Raw genomic sequence first — 24992 nt, forward strand, 5'->3', positions numbered from 1 at the left:
CCTTGTCATGGAGAAGCCCTGCTCAGTAAGGGTATGGCTGGAGAAGAAAATGTTGGGAAGGCCTTGACACAGGCCGCCTTTCCCCTTTGGTACCTATTTTCATCCTCTGGCTGATGTGACTGATGGACTATTAGATCTGCATCCGTATCTTTGGAAATATAGGGCTTTGATTTCACACTCACTAATGTCACAGCCTTCATTCTCCCTCTTAATCCATGCTGCTCCGGGAGTGACAAACAGCCTGAGAGGTTTTGCCACCTTTCCAGGTGGCATTCCCAAGAGATTCTCTGGAGACTAGCTTCTTCAGCTGCATTGCTGAGGTGAAAATGATAGCCTCAGAGTTGCAGCTTAAGTTTAATTTCCTATCTGCTGCTCATGGCACAGATTTTCCACTGGGATATTGGCAGGAGGTCAGAAATCTGCATTCCAAGCTGAATTGCTTTGAAAACAGTCCTGATGCCCAGAAGCAGGAATGTCTCTCTCGGACACACACATGCACACACGTGCGCACGCACATACACACACACATACATACATATATGCACACACAGTTGCCTCCCCCTCCATCCAGGCTCACACAGAGCTCCCTCCGTGCCGTGATGCCTGTGTGTATCACGTTGCCAGAGCCATTAAACAGTTCAGCAGCTGGTAGGACCCCACTCAACTTGATGGTTGCATAACCCAGCTGACAGCAGCTCCTGCACAACCTGGCCACTGAAGAGAGTCTCTGATCTTGCTTCTTGCAGAATTTGAGATGAAAACCTCTCATGTACCTGAATCACAGTTCATCTCTACCCTGGTCCAGACTTACTTGTTCTGTAATTGCCCTTCACAAAGTCCGAGGGAATGAAAGCCACTAGTAATGTTTGGTATTAGCTGCATGCCTTTGTTTTTGGACTTGAACTGAGTATGACTATCTTCCTTTTTCAAGGCCTGCTTTCTTTATGGCTCTCCTGGGACCTGCCACGGGACAAAATGTGCATTATCTGTGATTTTGCTCTCTGACTATTAAAGAGAAATAGTTTCAATGAGGCAAATGAAGCTGATCATAAAGATAGTACGTATCTTTTCTCCTGCTCTGATTATTTCCCAAAGTAGTTTTTCCAACTCCCGGGGCACCTTTCTTATTGTTGCTTAGGCTGCTTTTCAAGCAACGTGCAGAACAAAAAGCTCATAATAACATGGGGATGACAGGTTGTGTAAGAGGAGAGATCTGCCTACTCTGGTGGCTCCAACCCAATACTGGACAGGGCCAAAAGCTTCCAAGAAAGGTGGAAGAATTAGTGGAGTGGAGTTTATTACAATTCATTTCCATTATGGAATAAACTTCTCTATCCCATTGACTAGTAACTGGCTTGTGCAATTGCATCTCTCTAACTTATTTTTTAATTGTAATGAAGGTTTGTGTTGTATTTCATGTCTTTTCAGGATCTTGTGAATTCAGCTTCACTGTAACATGGCAATATACTTCACACAGAGTCATGCAGAGCAAAGCAGTATTTTCTTTCATGTGCCCTGCCTGCTGCCTTTTGTTATACCGTGTATCCCTCACCTCTCAGACTATACTGAGGCACAGACAGGCGCTCCCAGGTCACTGACTTCAGGCACTCTTTTAAACCATGGATTTTTCCTTGTGTCCTTAGCCCTCTCAGTTCCCTGATCATTGGAGCTGATGTTCTCTGCATCATCTCTGTTATGCCGTGTCCTGTTATCAGAAAGGAATTTAGATGAAGCCCTCCCATAGCATGGCATAATCTTACTCAAAGTAATCTCCCTAACCCATTTCTTATGCATTCTAGCCTTTTGTTCACTGTTTTGACTTTCACTGTGCATCAAGCAGAACTTGTGCCTAAATTGTCCAGTCAGACCTGCCACAAACAATTAAATCCACGTGGACTTTCTCTAGGCAGATTTTGCCTTTAGATGTGCAAGGCTGGGCCTCAGCTGCATCTTTAGGTTGTACAGCGGTGCTGCATGCAAATGTGTATGACTGCTGCAATCCAATTGCATTCTGGCTACCATGCCTTTGAGCATGCGGCTGGGCTTTGCAAAGGGCAAGCCTGAGTGGAGGTCCCCCAGGGTGACACAGAAGACAGTGCCTTCTCCAAGCTGGTTGAGTATATATTATATAACATGTTATATATTATATAACATGAGTTAAGAATATCTCATCTAAATGTTTCATTTTGAGAGGGTTGTGTCCACTTCTGAGCATGGCGTAAGTCCTGCTCTTTTTTTTTTTTTTTTTTGCCCAAGTCAGCTGCAAGCAAGTTGTAAGCCAAAGGAAATTTGGGATGTTCATTGCATATGAGTTTGCACGCAGCAAAAGCTAGCTGGAAAGCAGAGGCATTCCTCTTATCCTCCAGGGTGCTGCTGCTGGGAGGAGAGATGCTCCTGTCTCTACAGACTCAGCTGGTCTCGTGCAACAGGCAAACTACATATTCTAGCTATTTTCCACCCTAGGCCAATGGAGCCTTTTTTGCCTTGGTGGAATCTGGCATGTTCACCCTCCTCCCTCGCACATACATACCCGCTCAGCACACCGCACCTGTGGCTCCAGGGCACATGGATGGCCACATACAGCTTATGCCATTTGCCTTTGATTCCTCTCACTGTGGGGCTCTGCCCGGCCCCACAGTCTTTCACTTAGCAAGTTGCTTCCAGTCCCTCCCACATCATCACTACTCACAGCCCTATTTATGCTAAGCAAACAAAACCCAGATATTAATATACTGCTGTCCTTGTCTTCTCTGCGATTGTAATAGCAGGTGCCTCTAGTGCTTCTTTCAGGGCTACTGAGAAATCCACTCATGGACTAGGAGACTACAGCTTTCCATATACCTTTTTTTTTTCATTTCTTGTGCTTTGGGGATGAAAAATAAGTTAAAAAACATACTATCTCTGCCTTTGACTCCCCTTGTGTCTGGGTGTCTCCCAAATTCTTCCCCAATGAATGGCAGACTTGAAAAGTTCGAGTTTGGTATTACATGACTGTGATTGCAGCCACAAAATTTTGATGTGGTCTGTATTGTGTGCGTGCTTTTAACAGTATCATACATTCTGTCAGCTGCTTTTCTTTCCACTAGGGTTGTGGGGGAGGAGGAGAAAATACAAAACCTTTGTGTCTAACATAGAAGTCACAGCAAATCGTGGGAGTGGTATGTACCAAAAGTGGTAAGTCAGTGGAGCTCCTGGAGAGACTGGGACTACTTCCTTTCAGAGACTCATTAAGTCCCGGGGTGAGAAAGAGCCAAGAACATGAAGGGGCAAAGAATCAAGATCACACACACACACATAATAGTTACAGGGATATATGAGGCCACATTACAGTTCAGCTCATTTAGGGGAAAATAGTACCAGGTGCTAGATACAGAGTATTATTTTTAATATTTTGTGTATTTTGGGCCCGGATCTCTGAGCTCCAGTATTGGATCAGCAAGGCAGAGTGGATTACAAATCCATTATAAAAAAAGGATAGTGTCACTCAGGTAGCAAGCCCAGTTGGTGTAGCAGCAACAGAGACGGCATGATCCCTGCGTGAGGGCAAGCAAGTGCACAGCACTGACCAAGTGAACTTCAGGCTTAAATACTTTACAAAAGCAATCTGATAGCCTTCTATGATGGAATGACAGGCTGGATGGATGAGGGAAGAGCAGTGGACATTGTCTACCTCGACTTCAGCAAGGCTTTTGACACTGTCTCCCATGGCATCCTCCTAGATAAGCTCAGGAAGCGTGGGTTAGACGAGTGGACAGTGAGGTGGACTGAGAACTGGCTGAAAGGCAAAGCTCAGAGGATTGTCATCAGTGGTGTGGAGTCCAGTTGGAAGCCTGTGGCTAGAGGAGTCCCCCAGGGCTCAGTACTGGGTCCCATCCTGTTCAACTTCTTCATCAGTGACCTGGATGAGGGGACAGAGTGCCTCCTCAGCAAGTTTGCTGATGATACCAAGCTGGGAGGAGTGGCTGATACACCTGAGGGCTGTGCTGCCATTCAGAGACCTGGACAGGCTGGAGAGTTGGGCAGAGAGGAACCTCATGAGGTTCAACAAGGGCAAGTGCAGGGTCCTGCACCTAGGAAAAAATAACTCTAGGCACCAGTACAAGCTGGGGGCTGGCCTTCTGGAGAGCAGCTCTGCAGAGAAGGACCTGGGAGTGCTGGTGGATGGCAAGTTGACCATGAGCCAGCAATGTGCCCTTGTGGCCAAGAAGGCCAATGGGATCCTGGGGTGCATCAGGAAGACTATTGCCAGCAGGTCGAGGGAGGTGATCCTGCCCCTCTGCTCAGCCCTGGGGAGGCCTCAAGTACTGCATCCAGTTCTGGGCTCCCCAGTACAAGAGAGACATGGAGCTACTGGAGAGAGTCCAGTGTAGGGCTATGAAGATGGTCAGAGGGCTGGAGCATCTGCCCTATGAGAAACGGCTGCAAGAGCTGGGCCTCTTCAGCCTGGGAAAGAGAAGACTGAGGGGGGATCTTATCAATGTGTACAAGTACCTGAAGGGAGGGTGTCAAAGGGACAGGGACAAGCTCTTTTCAGTTGTCCCATGTGACAGGACAAGAGGCAATGAGCAGAAATTGAACTACAGGAAGTTCCAGCTAAATGTGAGGGGGGACTTCTCAGCTGTGAGAGTGACAGAGCACTGGAACAGGTTGCCCAGAGAGGTTGCGGAGTCTCCTTCTCTGGAGATATTCAAGGCCCGCCTGGATGCAACCCTGTCTAACATGCTGTAGGTGACCCTGCTTGAGCAGGGAGGTTGGACTAGATGATCTCCAGAACCTTTATGATTCTATGAAAAGCAAAGCCACACACTTCTAAAACAAAGAGCAAAGCCTGGGAGAACCATGCCCTGGTTGGAGTCCCAGGGGATAGAGCCCGAGCTGGATTTCTATGACCTCTTCCCCCCCCCTCCCCCAAGTATGTATTCCCCAGCGGATGAAGGGGGAGACAGCTCCTGCTGTATGTGATTTGTATTAACATCCTCTGTCAGGAAAGGAGGACAAGGTCCCAGAAGGGTTTTCATGAGGGCTATCTATCCCTATCCATTTACGGAGGAAAGGCGGTTGGGAGCCTCCAAGCCAAGGCCGAGTGACCCTTAGGAGTGCCCTGAATGGGACAGGACAGTTGCTTTCTGGTCCCTCCACTGCAGAAACAGTCTCAAATGTCCTAAGCTTTAATGTGCCCAAGATGACCTGTATCGCTTTGGAGATGCAGTGAAGCGCCAGGGACGCTTCTGTTTGGACCCAACTGTCCCCAGGAAACGCTGCCAGGGGACTCAGAGGCCGTGTTTGCTTGGTGCAGCGCTCAGGCGCCGAGTTTGTCGCTTTGGCGGCTTGCAGCTGGTTAGTTGATATGTTGTGTGAGCCGGCTGCAGGGCGGCCTTCCCACCCCACCCCCACGCAAGCACGATGACTCAAAGCCTCGGACTCCTGGGCCCCGGGGAGGCCAAGGTCTCTGCGAAGAAAGTGAGGCAACGCTCATCCGCGGATGCAAATGCCTGACCAAAGCCACAGGGCCCCAGCTGGCCATGACTGGGGGCTGCAGGCAGCAGCAGGACTGCAGCAGGCTCCTGCACGAGGAGCTGCCAGGCTCTCCAGCCTTGCCCTGCTGCTCAGGCAGCCACGGTGCAGAAACTTGTGGTGCAAGGGGGACGAAAAGCCCCCTCCTCGAGAGCCTTGACCCACAACCTCGGCCACCGCGGGGCTTCTGGAACCTTCCTCCCCCTCCTCACCCCCGCCCAGCTCCGCGGCCCCACAGAGCCCAGCGCGAGGAGGGACACCCGGGGGCGGGGAGGGGGCGCCAGCCTCGCCCCCAGAGGCGGCCCGGGCCGCGCTGAAGAGGCAGCGCCGTCACTGCCCCAGCGCCAGGCCGCCCGCGCGGCCGCTCCGTCCTAACCCTGCACTCCTCCCGCGCGGCCCGCGCCGCCCGCCCCGCGCCGCTGGCAGCCGCCTCCCATTGGCCCGGCTCGCGCGGCGCCGGCCAATGGGCTCCCGCCGCTGCCGGCGGTTGGAAGCGCGGAGCGCCTCAACGCTCGGCGGCGGGGGGAGGGGCGCGCCCGCGGCCCCCGCCGGCCCCGCGGCGCCCTGCGGCTCCCGGGCGCCCGGCACGCCGGGGCTGGCTGGGGCGGCGGGAAGGGAGCCCGCGTGTCCCTCCCGCTCCGGGCAGCCCTCGTCCCGGAGTCACTCCCCTCCGGGAGGTCTGTGCCGGGCCAGTCGGTCCAGCAAGGCCCGAGAGTGGCTGGGGAGACGGGGAGCAGCTGGCTGCGGGCGCCCGGGGTTCGGCTGCCTCACGCTTGGCGAGGCCAAGGCGGCCGCAGCGACCCGGGCTGCTGGCATGGCTGCGGCTGCCTCGCCGCGGCGCCCGAGCTAGCGCCTTCTCCTGGCGCGGCTCCCTAATCGCCTTCCCCTGATTGTGTCTTGAGCCTCCGTCGTCCCTCCTAGGTCTTGTGGCGCCTAGCACTGGAAATTGTAAATCCAGGCCCTTGGCACGGATGCTTCATGGAAGGAGGTTTCCACAGTGAGCCGAGCCTGAGTCTTGCAGGGACTCTGCAAGGCACCAGGGACAAGGCTGCCACCAGAGAAAAACAGTTCACAGCTCCTTTGGTCTGAGGGGCTGCATCCCATGTGGGGAGGGAGCCATTGGCACAGCTCATCTGCAGGGAAGTCGCTCCCCTGAGTTGCTTTGGGCAACACTAAACTCCCTAAACTCCTTACTTTTTGGCCCTCGGTGTTTGTTTTACAGAAGGCAATGTGTCCTGGGCATGGTTCCAGATCAGGTGCAGGCAGCCCCTCTGCTGCTTGGAGACTGGGTGGCAGGGAGGCATTTGGCTAACTGCATAGCCCAAAGTTGTGACACTGGAAGTGGGTTAGCTGGGCATTATCTGGGAAAAACTGAGGGGTACTACTGGTCTGAGTAGCATTGGATTTTGCAGATGGACAGGCCTGGAGAGCTTCAGCTGTGTCATGCAGAGATCCAGAAACAGCAAGAGGGTGTAGGAGGTTAGTATCAGTGTACACAGGCAGAAGGGAGCAGCAGGCATCTGGAGTATCTGAGGGGTGAGAGAAGAGACCAAGAGCAATACAGGTCAAGACAGAGGGGCGCCAGAGGGGTTTGAGACCCAAGAGGTGGTTGGATGATCCCTAGTGCCCCTCAGGGTGCAGATGCACTGACTAGACTGTGAAGAGAAGTGTGCATAGCATCTGTCCATCCTGCCTGGATCTTGTTAATGCTGTCAAGACCTTCACTTTCATGAGTGCACTAAAATTCACTGCATTTTAAAGAGAGCAAAAGGACCGTCTGGAGTATATGGGCTCTTTCCTGGAATGTAAAGGAAACCTCGGCTGTGAAGCTGGAGTGCAGGGGGCTTCATTCCTTAGTGAAAGCAGAGAAGGGAAATGCAGATGTCACAGCTGGGACAGGAGATTTATCTTGGCAAGCAAAGAGGAAAAATACTTTCAAAAGAAAAGAGAAAACTCAAAACTCATAAGAATCCCCTCCCCATCTGCGCTGCCTGCCAGTATGAGCAGAACCTCCAACCTGCAAAGGCCTTTCGTCTCCTGGGCCTGGGCTGCCGCCCAACTGGATTAGCCCCTTGCCGGTTTCTCTTTGGAAAGAGACTGTTGCAGTGAGAGCAAGAAGGCTGTGAGAACTAAACTTATCCTGAAGGGAGGTTGTCTACAAACAACTCAGCTGGAGGTAGGAAGGGAAAAGTCATAGTCAAAAGATGGGGGTGCTAAAGGAAGAGGGAAGCACAGACCTAACCATGGTGACCACAGAGGAAAAGAAGTGGGTTCAGGAAGAGGAAGTATTCCCCTGCTCAGCCATACATGGTGCCACTGGGCTGTGATCACAGCACCTCAAGACATCCCATACAAAACTGGGCAGAGGAAAAGGCTCTCACCTCCCCAGAAGGCCCCCAGAAGTCTAATATGGAGTCTGAGTGGGGAGAAATAGAGAGTTTGCATTTGAATGTCTGGATGTCTTACATTAGCTCCCAAGGTAACTGTTGTACAACAGGAAGGGGTGTTCGAACGAGAAATGCATGCACGCACACACAGTTCGCTATTTAGACAACCCTGAGCATGAGGTCAGGGTGAAAACATGTGGTGGAAACATGTTTGGAAGAGTCAGTGCCTATGTCAGTCACCAGGACTGGGAGGGAGCAGGAGCCAGCGGCTGACAGATTCTCACTCTCTCCATGGGGCTGAGGTGGCCTCAGCCTGAGCAGTCTCCTGTGGCATTAGAGCAGTTTAAGGCTCTCTCTTGGGCTTGGAGATGAGGTGATTTTTGCCTCCCCTGTACCTGCATACGCTGGTATGTCCCCTTCTGGTGCTGCCTCCCCATCCTCCTAAAATTGCAATGGGGGGATGGGCAGCGAGAAATCAGGCTTGGATCAGGCAATCCAGCACATCCTCACCATTGCATTTCTGTCCCTTGGCTGCCCCCTCCCTGACCGCTCACTGGTAATACAGCTTTGGAAACGCATCTCGTGCTATTTCTTGGCTTTGAAGCGTAGTAAGGAGAAGGAAGGAGGGTGTGAAAGGGAGGGGGAGATAGCAAGAGGGAACAATGCAAAATGAGACTGTGCTGTGAGCTTACTATCCCATCTGGAAGCTGTTTTCCCCCAGTACACTTCACACCCGCTCCCTCTGGGCCAGGATGGTAAGGATCACGTTTCCCAGTTGTCTGGTCCCCTTTGCTCAAGCCAGGCCCATTTGCATGAAAGCTACTGGAGGAGAGTCTATTCAGAGTTGCAGAGTCCTTCACTGTCACAGTTAGAAATATTTGGCTGATTTCCAGAAGAGCAGGAGCTCCCAGAGAGAGTCTACGCTTTGAAGAGGCTGCAAGATGAGCCTCCTCTGCTTGTGCCTGTCTGTATGTCCCACCTTCATTTGCATCCAAGTCCTGTGGACTCTTGTGACCCTTACACTTAAATGTACACCTCCTGGTTTGCTGAGATTTTCGTTGCAACAGTGTTAGCAAAAACATGTGCATGGCCTCAGCTATGCCAGCCCTAGTCTGGATGGGAGGAAAGGCCAGTGGCTGCCCAGCACCTCCTGTGGCAAGTGACCTTCTTACAAGGACCACTACTGTCCACCTGATTGAGTGATAAACCTGCTTTTGCTTATTACACAGAAGTAAGCACTGTGTTTGTTGCACAGAAATACAGTGAAAATACCAGGAACCAGCCCCCCCATGCTCTGTCATGATCCACAGCCACGAGACACTCCCTGGCTCCCTTGGAGCCTTCTCTCTCGATTTAAGGAAAAAGACAGCTGTGGCCTTCTCTGTGTTTTGCCAAATAGGTGCAGTCTCCTAATCATGGAGATCGGTTGAGAAGGAGTTGGCACATCCTGGGTTAGCTGGCTGAATCAGAGCTTATTAGCAGTGGGTTTGATGGTATCTATCCAAAACAAGGTTTGGGTGGCCCGTCACACTGCCCATCTCAGCTGTATCTGGGCGTAAGGACATTTTTTCCTGTTACCAGGTGGTTACATGCATGGATACCGTCTGTCCTAAGGTTAACATTATCTGTTGGCATCTCTCCTCTTGGAGAGAACAAAGCCAAGCCAAAATACACATCAATCTCCCTGGGACTTCATTTAGCTTCTTGCTTGTCCTTTAGTCTCCATTGTGGATATAGTACGTTATAAAGCTGTGTTGTCGTCTTTTACTTTGTCCTTCCTTTCTCCTATCTTCTTTTGCCTCCAGCCTCTTACCATCTTCTCTGAGTAAAATACCAATATTCAGCTCTATAATAGCTGTAGGTAAACTTTATATTTCAGAGTTCCTGATCCCTTGTGCCATCTTTGATAATAATCATAATTATTCCCAATCACAGAGAATATCTGACCTCCTTAAACACAGTATTTCTTTCTCCTGACCACTCCCATTTAGAGGTGCTGAACTGGTGAATATGTGATTGGTGAAAGATAAAAAGGAGCTCCTTTGATGAGAAAGCATTTTCAGGATTTAGCTTTGGTGGACAGGAAATCCCGGGATTTCAGGGAGTGGTACCTGCTGCAATATTTCTAGATTTCCAGGAAAGATGTGAGCCTCATTCTGTGCTCATCACTCGTGTTTTCTCCTGGTGTGCAGTAGGTCTCTGTTTCTTGGGAGAGAATGGGCTTTTGAGGAGCTGACCTGTTGTGCATTTGGACGAACAGCAATGCTTCCTCATTTCCAAGCAGGGAGGTCCTTCAGAAAGCTTACTTTATGGTGTGTAAAAGAAGTACCAGAAGTCTGCAATTACTTCTGCCAATAATATTGCCTGTGTCAAGGTTCTGATGTTCAGCCCCTTGCCCTCATTACTGGTCTCTCACCCCTTAGCTGCCACTGACGTGACTCTGGTTTTAAAATAAACCCAGGGACACATTTCCTCCTCTTCCCTTTGGGCAGGTCTGTCCTACAAGGGGAAGACAACTGATTGACCAAGAGAACTAACTGTGATTGGGATGCTGCTAAAAGGTGGAACTCCTGCATAAGTGCAACTTTTCCCTAACTGTCTTCACTCCCACCTCTGCCTTCATTAATGCAAAGTTGTGAAAGAAATTTGAAACACAAGAACATCTCAAGCGTTCTCCCTGCAGCTGTCCATCTGGCCACGGTCCTCCCTGAGGCTTACATGGTCATTCTAATTTTGATGATTATGACACTATGCAATTTGGATGCCTCATAGTGGACGCAGCTCCACTGTGCTCTCCACTATGCGTTGACAGACAGAACTCTGAATCTCTTCACTTTTCTGCAGTTGTATTGTCATCTTGACCATAAGGCTATTATGTACATATCCTATGTTTGCTTATTTTGTTTAGAGAAAGCAAGACATAGAACAGCTGTTATTTGAGCAGGCACTCTTTGGGGTTAATGCTCAGAACTGTACATGCTGTCATGCCTTTCTGCTATAGGATGGGACAAAACATGGTTTTCCAGTGCTTTTTGATAAATATCTAACACAAATCCCTCTGCTGACTCAGCTGCCTTGTGGAAAATGGTTGTGCTTAGCACAGAGGGGAGGTGTTTTCTGTCACTTACTAAAATGCGGAAGTGCTTCTAGGCCAACTTGGAAATGGCTGGGCAGATTTTACCAAACTATCTCACCAACTCTGCTGCTGGTATGGGAATGAGTGGAGAAAACTTCAGCCCAGACATTCCAGGGAGGACCTCAACACTGGGGTTTAGCATGAATGTGCCTTCTCCACCTTATCTGCACATGCAGTATCTGCCTTCCCAGGAGAGGTTTGGATGGTGTTGTGTCAGGCTGTCACTCAAGGCAGTGTGAGGACCAGACAAGTGGGAAGGAAGCAGAAGGAGTGAAACTGCCTATCAGGCAGAATGTAGGCAGCATGGTTTCTCCCCACTTCCAACATGCTCCAAGGGCATCTGATTTTTAAATCAAGTGGTTGGGTGATGACACCAGAGGGAAAAGAGCACTGCCATGTTGCAGTTTGCTGCAGCTCTCCTTCTCTCTCATCTTGTGGCGGGAGGCATGGATCTGTCCAGCTGGAGTCTGCTTCAATCTCCAACCTCACCCTAAGCCTCTGACAGCCAGTGTTCTGTTGACAGAGTGATATTGTGCTCAGGTAAAGTAAATATACCTTCCTGTTGGAACAGGAACTTGCAGACTCCAGCATCCGGGGTCCTCTGGCCAACTCCTCCCTTTGATCTACTGCTAGGGAAAGAAAGGACTGAATACACGCCATGCCCTCCATGGTTTCTCTGGGAGCCTGTCTCTCTCTTGAGCTGGGCCATCATACTGGAATTCATTGGCGTTCATGTCTCCGCTCTAGGACCTGTGTGCTCTCTCCCACACTCTCATCCATACCCTGTTGCTCTTGGTATTTCAGTATACTTATTTCAATGCCTTTCTGCCCACCCAGATGCTTTTCCAGGCAGGGGGGACCCAGTCTGACTTTGCTCAGCTCTCTCCAGTTCATTTAAGTTACACAGTTCCGTCTGTGTAATGTAGTCACTTGAATGTATCTGTCTTTTCTTTCCTCTCCCTGAGCCAGATGCCTTAATCTGCCAGCAAATGGGATAATTTTTTCAGCTGGTGTTTGGCAATCGTCTTTTTTCTCCCTGCCCAACCAATGCTTTGTTGTAGCAAATGGAAAAGTTAGGGATCTAACTTCTGAATAGGAGAATATGCCTTAAAGGAAGCAGGTTCTCTGTAGCATCAGGAACCCAGCTCCACAGCCGCACTGGCCAGATTTACTGAGTGTTACTGGAATGATTAGTGAAATGATTGTTTGTTGTTAACAGCCCATCTGTAGTGTTTAAACTTCACTGGGGAGCAGAATTTCACAGGCATTATCTGGCTGGAGAACAGCCTCATATGGTCCACAGAGGGGCTGTGAAATCCCAGAGGAAATTAAATACAACAGGGGGTCTTCCTGTTATGTTGATCCAACTGATTTTTTTTCCTCTGAGAGAAATCAGCAGCTGTTTCGGTGCTCTTTGGGGCATCAAAGTGCCTATTGCTGCTGGCAGAAAACATGCAAAAGTGCCTGTCACTAAGGACAGGTGCTGAAGAGCATGACTTTCTGCCACACTTGCACTTTGTTATCATAGGAATGTCTTGCCTTGTGCTCTTCCTTATGCTACATGTCATAGTGAGAGGATGCTAGGAGAAGTTACACAGCACCGAGGCCATTTCCATGTTAATTCAAAGAGTTTTTAACAAAAAACTCTAACTCCAAAGGAGGGGAACTACTTTTTCCCATCCAAATAGGGGTTTGCTGACGTTTGGTTCTCAGGGCAGGGGAAAGCTCTCAGATCCCTCTTGGTGTTCACACTAACACTCGCTCTCCCTTGGTCCTTCCTCAGCATTTCTCTGAGAACCTGGATCACTTCTCCGACAACATGGAGGATTTCTCCAATGAGCTCTTCAGCAGCTTCTTCGATGACCCAGTACTGGCTGAAAAGAACCCGCTGCTAGACATGGACCTGGATCCACCCACTCCAGGCATCCAGGCAGAGCACAGCTACTCCCTCAGTGGAGACTCTGCTCCCCAGAGCCCACTCATGCCTGTCAAGACTGAAGATAATGCTAACGGTGAGCATGAGACATGCACCTGCCCTGCTTCAGGCACATCTGTTAGCGGAGGCTCTGGCTGTCTTCCGCATATAAGGACAAACTGGCTCTTCCTTGGACTTGCGCATGGCTAATCCAGGGAAGAATTTGATCTGCTGCTTTCTGAATACAGCCCACATTTTTTCCTTCAGTTTGCTCTCTGACAGTCACATTGCTCCTTTGCCGGGCTGTTATTTAAGAGAACGGTAATTGGTTGTGGTTCTGTGCTCTGCCAGCTTCTGGCAAGCAACAGGCAATATCTCTTTAGGACCCTGCAAGCCTGGGTGTGGATGCCCTAGATCCAGGTCTGTTTTGGCACCAGTCAAGCAGGGTTTTGGCTTGAATATTGGAAGCATGAGTCTCTGGCTGCAACCAGTGCTGGTACTTGTGGAAAGCTAAGCGGCTTCCTTACCAGTAGATCTTTTAGCAGGAGACAGAGAGGAACAGTCATTTTGAAACCTATTTTTAAAACAATTCATTTCAGGATAATTTATGATGGCTGGATATTTTTAGAGCCATCCTTGCAGAGAGTCCTGCAATTTGTGGGATTGTGTGGGTGTCCCAGCAGCTGATGGACACCAGGCTGCCTGAAAAAGCAGTGGCACTGGCTCAGTATATACAGAAGAAAGCCATTCCTTTGTGTGAGAGTGAGGCCTGGGACAGAGGCTTCCTATCATGGCCAGGAATGATCCCAGCTCCATGGTACAAATGCCAGAGCAGGAGGAGAGGAGCTGCCCTCCATTGCCTGTTTGTTCCCTGCAAAGGGTACAGCCGTCAGCACCACATTCCCTAAGGGCTGCTTGGAGTGGTGCTGTGAGAGAGGCTTATGGCTCACTTCTGCCCTAGCATCAGAAAGCTGTCAATTTGCACACGTCTTTCTCACTAGCTTTAACCCCAGCATGTTTTTGGAGGATACTTGGCCTAAACAGACAACCAGGCAACTAACAGAGAGCAAACCAGCATCAGTGCATACAGACACATGTTTATTTTGCTCGGGCAATGAGAGGAGGATGAGGAATGGGGATAAGAAAAGCAAAAAGCGTGAGGTTATAGAGGACAGTGAAATGGCCCTTGGAATCAGGCTGCACAAAGCTACCTCAGGGAACTGTCTCAGGGACACTTGTTGCCGCTTCTGCTTCTCTCATCTGTATCTAGACCTGTCTCTACTTCAGCTGTAGTCTCTCCAAGGCAAGGCCACAATATCCTGCATGAAGGGTAACATTCATCCTTGGACAGAGGCCAGCATAGAATATGCAGTTTATAACCCAGGAAAGTTTTGTGATGGACCTGGCATTTGCCCTCTGAGGGTGCAATTTAGTTCTCTACAAGGGTGTAAGACCCGGCCCAAATATTAATGTGGCAGATACAAGGGTGTCTATGCACCCAGTGCTGCAGTGGGATAATTCAGCCCATCATTCCAAGGCTATTTGGCTCGTAGTTGGATGAGTCATATTCTAGTGCAGTCCTGAGTCAGGTCCAGTATTTGTAACACTGTGCAGTCGTTTTGGCACAGCTCCATCCAGCCTCCATCCTTTTTAGACATTCACGTCAAATTAATTACCCAGGAATGGCTTTCCTTTAACATTAACTCTGGTGTAGCCTGCCTGCTTGTTCTGCAGAGCTTCCCAGGAATGCCCGGGCTCTCTCCAGGCTTGGAGCTGGCTGTGATCTCCTACACTTCCAAATCCTGCCCTTTCCCACATGGTCCCCCACTAATATGGGTCAGGTAGGGGAAGCTGCTGGGTGCATTTTGACCCTGCTTATCAATGCATCCTGCTTTCCAGATGGTTTGCATGTATGAGCTGGATGCTTCAGTTCTCAGTACCAGTCCTCAGTTCTGCAGGGTGTGATTCCATGCCAGGAGCAGGGGAAGATGGGGTTGTGCAGAGCAGCATGTGCTGGGCCAGCCTCAGGCTAGTGACTGTATGTCTTTATGGGTCCTGCTTCACTACTCTTCACCTTCCCTCCCCACTGCAGGGCAGCTATGGTTATCTCACGGCCATATTTGTCCCTGTTACATATGGTAACATGAGTACCTGGGACAGAGGATGAGCTTGCAGGCCTATCTCAGCCGGCAGGACACAGTGGTATGTGCAGTGATTACAGGCTGGCCATACCTGTGAAACATCCTCTCAGGCAGCACAACATAGATGTGTCCGCACATGCCTCCTCCTCAATCTCTCGATGACCTCTTGATGGCTGATGTATTTCTGAGTCTGTAACCCAATCGCTCCCCAGATGAAACTCAGAGGGTGGGAAAGAGATTGGGGTCAGAATGTAGACAGGAAATGGGAAGACTGCATGTACTTATTTGGGTGTCTGCTCCTTGGACTGTCTGGACTGACAGGGGGCTGCTCTCTTGCCCAGTCAAGTCTGAGCAGAGAGAATCCTTGGTGGTCTGCTGCCTTTGTCTGGTAATTTGCTTCAGCAGCTGCTCCCACAGGCAAAGGATGCCCCACGCCCTGAGAGAAAGAGAAATGCAGAGCTCTGCAATGGAAAAGGAGGATGAGGAATAATGGGCTTAAATCACAGCAAGGGAATTTCACATTAGCCAGTAGGCAAAACCTTCCTCTAGTGGGCATAGTGAAGCCCTAGGAAAAGGTTGATGGGGAAATTGTGAAGTCTCCATCGTTGTGAGTTAGGTTAGAGGACAACCACCTGTCAGGACTGACACAGGTATAACTGAAATTGCCTTGGGACAGGGGAATGGACTGGAAGCCTTCAAGATCCCTTAAACCTTAATCTCAATGACAGGCTACGGTCAGGCAGAAGAAGTCTCAAGTTTTCTGGTTGCAAATAATACCTGTGGCTATGCAACATTTTCCCTTCCTCCATAGGACAGGGCTGTTAGTGTACCAGGGCAACTGGGACTTTATTAGTTGCGCGTTTGGTGTCTTTAGCAGGACAGAGGAAAAACAATTCAGTCTGTGCCTGCCCAACAGCCTATCCGTTGTCATGGCTGTGCGGTGCCCCCACACACCCGTGCCTAAGATGCTCCCTGGCAATGCTAGCCCTGGTGCGTTCTGGGAAGCTACTGAAGCGCCGAAGTCAGGGCACAGAGCTCAGAGCACAGAGCAGGGCACAGCAGCTTGTGTCTCAGCTTGTAGATGTCCTGCCGTACTGGGAGCAGGAAAGAAGTACCCTCAGCCAGAAAGACCTGTCCAGACAGCAAAATAAGAGGTGCCAAACCAAAGACAAGAAGACAACATATACCACTGTCAAGGACAACACTGTATTAACTGATAAGACTCCTGTCTGAGCTTCAAGCCCACTATGCACATGCAAAAGCCAGAGGCAGGATTCTGTACTATCCTCTCCTGAAGGGCCACATAGCCTAAGATGGGCAAAGATGAGATCAAGCTGCCATTAAGTTTAGTTTGGATGGCAGCTCCTGCATGAACAGCTGCTGCTTTATATTCTTTCTTGTGCAGGCTGTTCTACAGCTGAGGAAGACCTTTCCCCCCCCTCTTTTCTTGCCAGGATGTCTACTAGACTGGGAGCTGCACTGAAGAGCCACTTTGGGTAGCCAACATCTAGTCCATGGGTGCTGTAAGTGGAGAGAGCAGTGCAGAGGGGCTTGCAAGTGAGCCCAGATTTGGCCTTGTGCCTTGAGCCAACCGGGTCACTATCTGGCGACACACTTAGCACGAGTTTGTCATGTGTCAAGACAAATGCATTTCTGGTTGTCAGATAAAAGAGGAGAGGAAGGGATGAAGATTAGAGAGAAGCATATAGGCTCCAGGCCAGCTGGGAGTAGCTTCTTGGCAGACTGAAGTGTTTGAAGAGCAATGAGGGCACCAAAACTTAAAAGCAGAGCCCAGGCAGCTCTCCTGCCTAGCTATTTTTTTTTGCCTATGTGAACTGCAGCTTATCTTCCACTGCCAGCATCATAGTTCAGGGAGCTCTGCTGCTGCTAGCCAGGCAGGTTCATATCACAAGCGTGTGTGGGGACAGAGCAGGCACGGGACAGCAAAGCATCCCCACACAGCTCCATTCAGTTCTCTTCAGACACTTCCCTTACCTCCATGCTACTCCTCAATCTGCTGGCAACTGTAGCCAGGCATAGCTGTGAGCAGTAGGCCCTCAGAGCCATGCATGCAGGATGAGGGGACCTGTGAGGTGCAACTGATGGGAACAGCCATGCACGAGGTGTCACACTGGACTTCCTTCCACAGAAATGGTCCTTCTTCCTCTCCTCCTGTCATGCGACACAGCTTTCTCTTTGCTATAGTGTTGTCGGCACAAGGCTGGAGCAGCATGTATAGCCTCCTGTCAGCCTTTTGCTGTCATCACATTTGCCTGCTTGCCTGCTCTCTAGCACAGAGGTAGTACCATTCTTCCTAACCTAGCTGGCACCTCTGTGATGCTGGCCATAACTGCTAAGGAGCAGCAGGCCAGCATCTTCCTCTTACTGAGCTCTAAATATAAATAAGCTCCAGAGGACCAAACCAAGATATCACTGCAGGAAGAAGCCTTGCAGCTGTCCTCCACTACTCTGGCTGTGCAGGGAGAGGAGAGCAAAAAAGAGACATGATCCCTCTAGCTCCATCCTGTCTGGTCGTTGCATGCTGGGAGTTCATTCCTTTTTGGGCTCTGTGTTGTGGGCCTGTGCATGCTTGTGTGGTGAATGCTAGACTTGGAAAGGCAGCCTTCCCAGACGGGGGGATGCTGTCTGCATGGGACTCTCTCTCCTTTTTTTTTTTTTTTTTTTTTTAATCCTGTTCTTGACAGAGTTTGACTCTCACGTTGTGCTGCATGTTTCAGAGCTGGAGAATGGAGTGTGGTCTCTGGGGCCCAAGCTCTGCTCCATCATGGTGAAACAGGAACAGAACCTGGCTCTAGACCTGCCTGAGTCCCAGCTAGCTGCCAGCTCCATACCAATGCTGAACCTCAACCCTCTGCAGAGACTGCCAGCCCCTGAGGAGGTGAGCCAATCTAAGATCCATTGTGAACCACGGCTCTAACAGAGCGGCACCCCAGGTGATGTGGACCCTGCCATGTCACTGCAGGGTCTTGCTAGGTGTTTAAGCTACTGGACGGAAAAAGGAAGGTGATGCAAAGCCAAAGCCCAAATATTGCATTATTTATCATTCCCCTCTTGAAATGGCAGTACCAGACCTGATGGTAGTTAGAAATGTGTTCTTGATCTCTTGAGTGAAGGTACAAGGCAGCTAGCTTATCCTTCCAGAGAAAATGATGGAAGGAGGATTTTCTCCAGCTTTATAATCTGGGTTAAATACAAGCCTATTTCCTTGGCACAGAACCGAAAGGCTTTTAAGCTTGCATATGCTGGAGGCCTTTCCCTCCAATCTGCCAGTATTTCTGTAGCCACTGTTATTTTCATCAACTAGGGATTCCATTCTGCCTGGGAGGATCTTGTCAGTTAATTTGGTGCCAGTGACCCCGCTGTTCCTGAGTACAGACCCCTTTTCTGCCATTGTCTTTTTTCATGGCCTTGGGCTTACCACACTTTTCTGAACTGCTCACTGAAAACGGTAGTCCCACTTGCTTTTGCCTATGACTCCACAGGACTATTATTTCTAAGAAACAACAGGCCAAGTCTCTTGTTAATATCTAAGATCTTTAAAAGTTTGTTTGTGTGAAGCAGACTCATTTATGCCATTGGTATGCAGGAGGAAGCTGGGGCTCAGTTTGGCTGGCCTTGAGTTCAGCTGTGTTGGAAAGGAAGATCTGGCCAGTGTCACACAGACCTGGAATATCTTGTAGCAGCTCTGTAGATAACAGTAGAGCATCTCTGGGGTTCACTTCCTTTTTTTCACTCATGCTGAGCTTCTTCCCTTTTAAATAATCATCCAAAACAAATGGGTACTTCCAGCCAAAACTGTGCACAAACTTCCTCCGTTATTTACACAGCTCAAACTTGCTGTGCCCTCGAAGCTCCTCTGTGTGTGCTCAGCAGCTGTATCATGGCACTCTCTCAGCTGTGTTTACAGTCTGGGGCAGTTTGCAATGTATCTGTTTAGTGTAAAGACTCCCCCAGCCTGTGGTGGTCTGGGGGCTGGCGAGCCTGGGAGCTCAGGGGCAGCACAGCCTGGCTGGGAAGAAAAGTACTCTTTATTTAACTCTCAGTCTCCTCCGACTGGAAACAGCTGTCTGAAGGCCCTGGTAAAAATCATATGCGCAGGACAGGAGTTTTGTTCTTTTTCTGTACAAACTCCTCTATTTATACTCCCATATCTAATGAAGGCAGATCAAAGAGAGACTTCCCATGGTAATGCAGAGGATGGTTTAAATTGCATTCTCTGGGTCTAGCAAGGGGAGAATGGTTAAGGAAAAGACATGCATTCGATGGCCACATATCTACCTGCCCTTGCCTCTTTCTCAGCAAATGTGTGTTTGCACTCTATGCGCCCAGTAACAGAGACTTTGTAGGGGTTGAGTTTGGACTTCTGATTGCTGCTGTGTGCAGTGGGAAGTGAACTCTGGGGCATAGCCCAGATGGGGCAGAATAGAGAGTAGGGAGCTATGAGCAGAGCTGATGGGAGCCTTATAGGCAGGGCAGATATTTGACAGTGCCCAAGAGCTCCTTCTGCTTCTCTTCCACAGACTCCCATAGAAATGACTCCAGCACCTGTGATCAAAGCTGAGCCCAAAGAGGTGAACCAGTTTCTAAATGTACCTGCAGGTAAGAAGAGAGAACTTACTGGTTGACAGACATCCCCCTAAATTATCCAGATCATTCCTACAAAGGGAGGAGAAACAATATCTGAGAACAGAGCTATGCATACAAGGTGATACTGGGGTACAGACTAACAGAGGAGTGAGCACTTTTCCAGCACAGATCAGTGTCTGGACCAACAGCCACACACAGGGTTGTTCAGACAGGGACTCCCAGGCAAAATAGGCTACTTCAGAGCTGGAAATATGCAAAGGTGCCTTTAAAATCCTCACAGGGACCTTGTCGTTATCCAAAAAAAACCCATTGGAAAGTCAGGAAATTCAGTATCCAGTTTAATTTGAAAGAAACCCAAGCATCTGCCAATGCACAAATATAAGTGCTATAGGAACTCCCACTCTGCTCCTGAGAGATGCTCCTTGGGCATATTCGCACCTCCATTGAGACTTCCAGGGCTCTCTGATACAAAGTGGGGACAGTTTTCAAGTGCCTGCCAAACTATTGAGTGACCAGAGCCTCTTCAGTCATGTGTGCTGGCAAGTGTGTGAGCCCTGTGGTGCTTTTGGGAGAGCTCTTCTCTTACAGAGCTTTCTAAGCATGTGAACAGACTATGAAGCAAAATACCATAGTCTTTGTACTCTATTTTGAGTGACATTGAGCATCTCTCTGCTCTGTGAGACACCTTCAGTGTCTTGGCAGAGCCTCTGCCAGTTCTATGATTCCTGCAGTTCCTAGTTCAGCAGATTTGAAATCATCCTCATCTCTGTTTTGGGCAAAGCTCAGCCCAGCCATGTTCTCTGACCACCCTTCTTGTGAGGCTCATCACCTCCTATTTTATACAAATGCCTTCCCCTTGTGCTACTCTCAGCCCTACGCCTGTCACAAGAGGCTGGCATGATAGCAATTGACTTGATCTTCTTATTTCTCAGTAGATGACCTGGTTCAGATGCCTCCAACTCCCCCCAGCAGCCATGGCAGTGACAGCGACGGATCCCAGAGCCCCCGGTCCCTGCCTCCCTCCAGCCCAGCCCGACCCGCTGCTCGCTCTTCCACTGCCATCTCCACCTCACCTCTCCTCACAGCACCACATGTAAGGAGGCAGCAGGACATCATTGAGACTTAGGGCTCCTTCATGCTCAGAATGGGCAGGAGGCTTTCTGAGGCTTATGTGGGGGATCCTGTCCCTGTTAAGGTCTCCATGCTGAAATGTCCTGGCAAAGCAATGTGATATCCTAGTATGAGGGTGTGGGGACAATGTAGTGTTCACAGGAGTTAGGAGAGGCCCAGTGAGTCTTGCCTAATGCCTACCAGTGGCTACTTTGTTTTAATAAGTACTGTCTTTCATCCCATTCTTTGGGAAGTGGCCTATGCACTGGGGGATTCTTTCAGGAGATTAAGGGAAGAAGAAGGAATAACTGAGAATTTCCATAACCAGATCATGTTTTAACCTTTGCCAAAAGATCTTTGGCTGGATGCTGCAGTGCAAGCATCTAACCAGCCACACCACGAGGGAGCAGATGCTCTCCCAGGTAAAGAGGAAGGCTGCTGATGATTTGTGCAGGAGCTGGAGGCTGAGAGCAGGGAAGAGCACTGCCTGTTTGTTGTCTGATCTATTTGTACTGAGCCCCCAGCTGCTCTGCCAGGCTTTAAGGAGGACCGCTGGGATGGGACTCCTTGCTGACACTGATAACTGCTCCCTATGTATTTCAGAAGTTACAAGGGACCTCTGGCCCTCTGCTCTTGACTGAAGAGGAGAAACGCACCTTGATTGCTGAGGGCTACCCCATTCCTACCAAGCTGCCCCTCACCAAAGCAGAGGAGAAAGCACTGAAGAGGGTCAGGAGGAAAATCAAGAACAAGGTGACCATTGCTGAAATACTTAAACATGCAATTCCCATGATCTCAGAGCATCCTTAGCCAACCATGCTGTATTTTCCCTAAGCTGTGGTGCAGCTCAGGGGGATTAGACCTTGCCTTTAGAGCACTGGCAAGATCTCTCAGCCTTCAAGAATGATTGCTGTGGGATGAGGCTCTGCACACAGCTGGATCTGAGGTGTCTGCCTCTAGCCAGGCTCCTCAGAGTGCATGGCCCAGTGGAGGGAGACAAGAGTTACTACATGATGCAGGACATGAGTGATGTATGGAGCTCATTAGCCATGCAGAAGCTGTGAGATTTTAAGACTGATTAGCAATCATCCTGTGGGAGAACTGATGAGACCCTGGATTAGTCACTTGGTGACTCAGAAGTGGTCTGGGGCAGAATCTGCCTAGATGGCTACAGCACGTACCCATATGAGTCAGAGGAGGTCAGAACAACCTAAAGGATATTCTCAGCAGTGAGGGGTTCAGGCATACTCCAAAAAATGGTTGTGACCTACAAGCCAAAGAGGACTACATGATTCCAGTTTCCATCCCTCACAGTTTTGACCTGGAAACCAGTAGGAAGGGGAAACTGGGAGGTGATTCCCCCCTTTACTTCAGGGTACTATGTGTACAGGGAACAGACAAGAGGAGAAACCCACAAAGAAGTATCTTAAGACTTATGAGACTGACTTTCTAATGGCTCCCACTTCTTTACAGATCTCTGCTCAAGAGAGTCGCAGGAAGAAGAAGGAGTATGTGGAGTGTCTTGAGAAAAAGTAAGTGTCATCTCAGAATTACCTTTGAAGAAGGAATCCTGTCTTTTCTCAGCCCCCACTTCCTAATGCTTTTGGCTCTGATAGCCCTTTTAGTCCCATTCAGCTGTAATTGTTCTTCCCCACTACATCTCAGTTCAAAAGTGGCTTAGTCAGGGTCAAGGTTCCCCCTGCCATTCCCAGTATGGTACAAAGATGGTCCCAAACCCTCTGCTCCCACCAGTGACAGTAGCACTGCACCAATGGAATTGACTTAGAGAACCTCTCCTTATAAAGGTTATAAAGTTTAAATGCCAGTGGAGCAGCAGGGATCTCAGTTATCTTCTTGTGAGACTCAGCACCTGATCCTGTCTTGGGACAACCAGTGGGAAGTGTTCATCAGACACTGGACTTGCAAGGGGACTGCAGATAAAGAAGCTTCAGCACACTACACCACTGAATTGCTCAAAGAATACGATTCCTTGCAAGTCTGGCTGCACAGAAGTTTGGTTTGGGATCCTGCCCCAAATCCCCTCCCTCCTAGAAGTCCTCTTGCAGGATGAAGATTGCTCTAGAAACCTTGTGTTTCTGCTGCTTAGTTTGGCTGATCTCCTGCTGAACACGGGCCATTTTGGCTCCTGATAAGGTGGGATTTTGGATAAGAGTCATGTTTCCCCACTGGAAGTTACTCCTATTTTGCATGTGCCACAGGGAGCAGGCCATCTCAGGGCACTAAACACATCTTTCTTCCCTCACTCTGTGAGGGTGGACACAAATATCCGATAGCAAGAAAAGCTTTGCGCTATAGTTGTTCCCCACAGTCACTTTCATTCCACCCAGCCCTTCTTGATCTTTCGTTTTCTGCATGCAACCCTCAGTCCCTGCCTGTATGGCAGATGCAAGCCTAAGGTGATGTCACCTGACACTAACGGGGTAGAAAATAACCCGTGAGGGCCTGATCCCATGATCCTCTCTGTACCAGCAAACAGAAGACTCTCCCCAGTGGGCTTTCCCAGCAAAGAAGCATGCAGGGATTCAGGTGCAAACTCGCACTTCTGTTTAAATACTTCTGTTTAAATTCTTCCCTGTTTATTAATACTGCCTGAGAGCAGCAAAATGGAAAATTGGGGGAAAAAAACAACCTCAAACCCAACCTTAATTAACTCTTTTCCCTGATGGTATGTGTTTATCTTGTCTAAGTGCACAGAAATGCCAAATGAAAACAGGCGGCTCAAGGCACCTTCAAGTTCTCATGCCGTTCCATAAGCGGCTCCTTGGTGTGTATGTGTGTCCAGGCGTGGGCACATGCCTCCCGTGTGAATGGTTGTCCTCGGCTGCTCTTCTTCCTCCAGTCCTGGAGCTAACGCCTCCCACTGCCCCAAGTGCAGTGTAACCACTTTCCCCCGAGAAAGGGTAGGAGGGAGCCTGTACTCTCTGCTGCCCTCAAGTGCATAGAGTCAAAGCTGGCCCAGCGTTTGCACAGAACTGCCTGGTTTTCATGTGCAACGTGCACAGCCAAGGCAGGTTTTCCATTTGAGGATTTGTCCTCCTGTTCATTTCCCACATGTACCAGGGGGTTTTGGAAGTCATGGAAGTGCCTGCGTAGCGTGGGTCTGTCCTGACTTATTCTGCATGTAATGCAGTGCTAACAGCTCTTCCATCCTAGTGAAAGCCAGAACAAAGGTGTATGTGTGCCCTGTTGTACATAACGGATTCCACCTGCAGTCTTACCTCTGATCTGTTTGGCTGGCTGCAGACAGACTAGTCATGAACACTGGGCTTCAGGACCATACCTGCAGATGATGGATGAGGCTGCTGAGCCTCCACAGTCCAAGAGAGGCAAGAACTACATTTGCTTCATCTTTCTGGCCTTCAAAACTAACTGACTGGGTTTTATCCCTGCAGGGTTGAGACATACACGACAGAAAACAATGAACTCTGGAAAAAAGTGGAGACCTTAGAAAATGCAAACAGGTGAGTGAGGCCAAACTCTGTGGGGTATGTGGGCAGGAAGGGAGGCCAGGAGAGTGCACAGGCAGCATGGTAACAAGAGCAAGGCAGTTTTCCCCCATCTTCTGGCAGGACGGGTGCTGCTCGGCGAGGCGCTGGTTTTCGGCCCGTGGCAGCAGCGAGGCAGCTGGGTTTGGTTAGTGAGCCTGGAATGTTTGTGTTGGGACAGCCAGGCCACGCCGCAGTGAGAGGAGGGAGGGAAGAGTTATTTTTCACATCTCTTCCTCCTTCTCCTTGCAGCCTTTTGGGTTCCTACTGCCTTCCCCACAGGCCTTTGGCTATCTCCAGGGCAGCTGCACTGAGGGAGGCCCCTAACACCAGCCTCTCAGACCTGCTGTTTCAGTTCTCAGGCTCCTGGAGGAAGATAAGGCCTTCGGCACGATGTGGCTGTTTTGGGTTCCCCTGGAGAAAGTACTGAACAGAACTTGGCAGATATAAGGAAAGCGCCTTCCTCTAGCAGGGGTAGAGATACCAGCTCCCACATAATCCAAGGCAGCTCCCTCTGCACCCGAAACCAGTGGGAACCTTGCAGCTCCCCAGCCCTTGGCCTGCCTCTTCCCCTTGCGAAGGAAGCCTGGAGGATCTCATTCCCATCTGCTGCTGTTGTTGCTCACCCAAAAGAAGCAAGCTGCTCCCACAGCCCCAAAGCAGGCTTCTGGCTCC

At 49.8% G+C, this 24992-nt stretch overlaps 1 protein-coding gene across 4 annotated transcripts in view; it reads left to right on the top strand.

Moving 5' to 3' along the window:
• Positions 1–24992, top strand: part of CREB3L1 (cAMP responsive element binding protein 3 like 1) — a 49733-nt gene that overhangs the window by 14862 nt on the left and 9879 nt on the right. For 2 of the 4 annotated variants that reach the window (XM_062577797.1, XM_062577799.1), the window contains exons 2-8: positions 12821–13049; positions 17832–17992; positions 19635–19713; positions 20634–20794; positions 21415–21564; positions 22285–22343; positions 24225–24293. In XM_062577797.1, coding sequence (XP_062433781.1) covers positions 12821–13049; positions 17832–17992; positions 19635–19713; positions 20634–20794; positions 21415–21564; positions 22285–22343; positions 24225–24293 — 908 coding nt within the window. Of the gene's footprint in view, positions 1–3156; positions 3175–12820; positions 13050–17831; positions 17993–19634; positions 19714–20633; positions 20795–21414; positions 21565–22284; positions 22344–24224; positions 24294–24992 lie in introns of those variants that run through there. The other 2 variants (XM_062577800.1, XM_062577798.1) reach the window with 2 other exon arrangements.

The sequence above is a fragment of the Rhea pennata genome, chromosome 5, assembly GCF_028389875.1.
Source record: "Rhea pennata isolate bPtePen1 chromosome 5, bPtePen1.pri, whole genome shotgun sequence".
Lineage (NCBI taxonomy): Eukaryota > Metazoa > Chordata > Aves > Rheiformes > Rheidae > Rhea > Rhea pennata.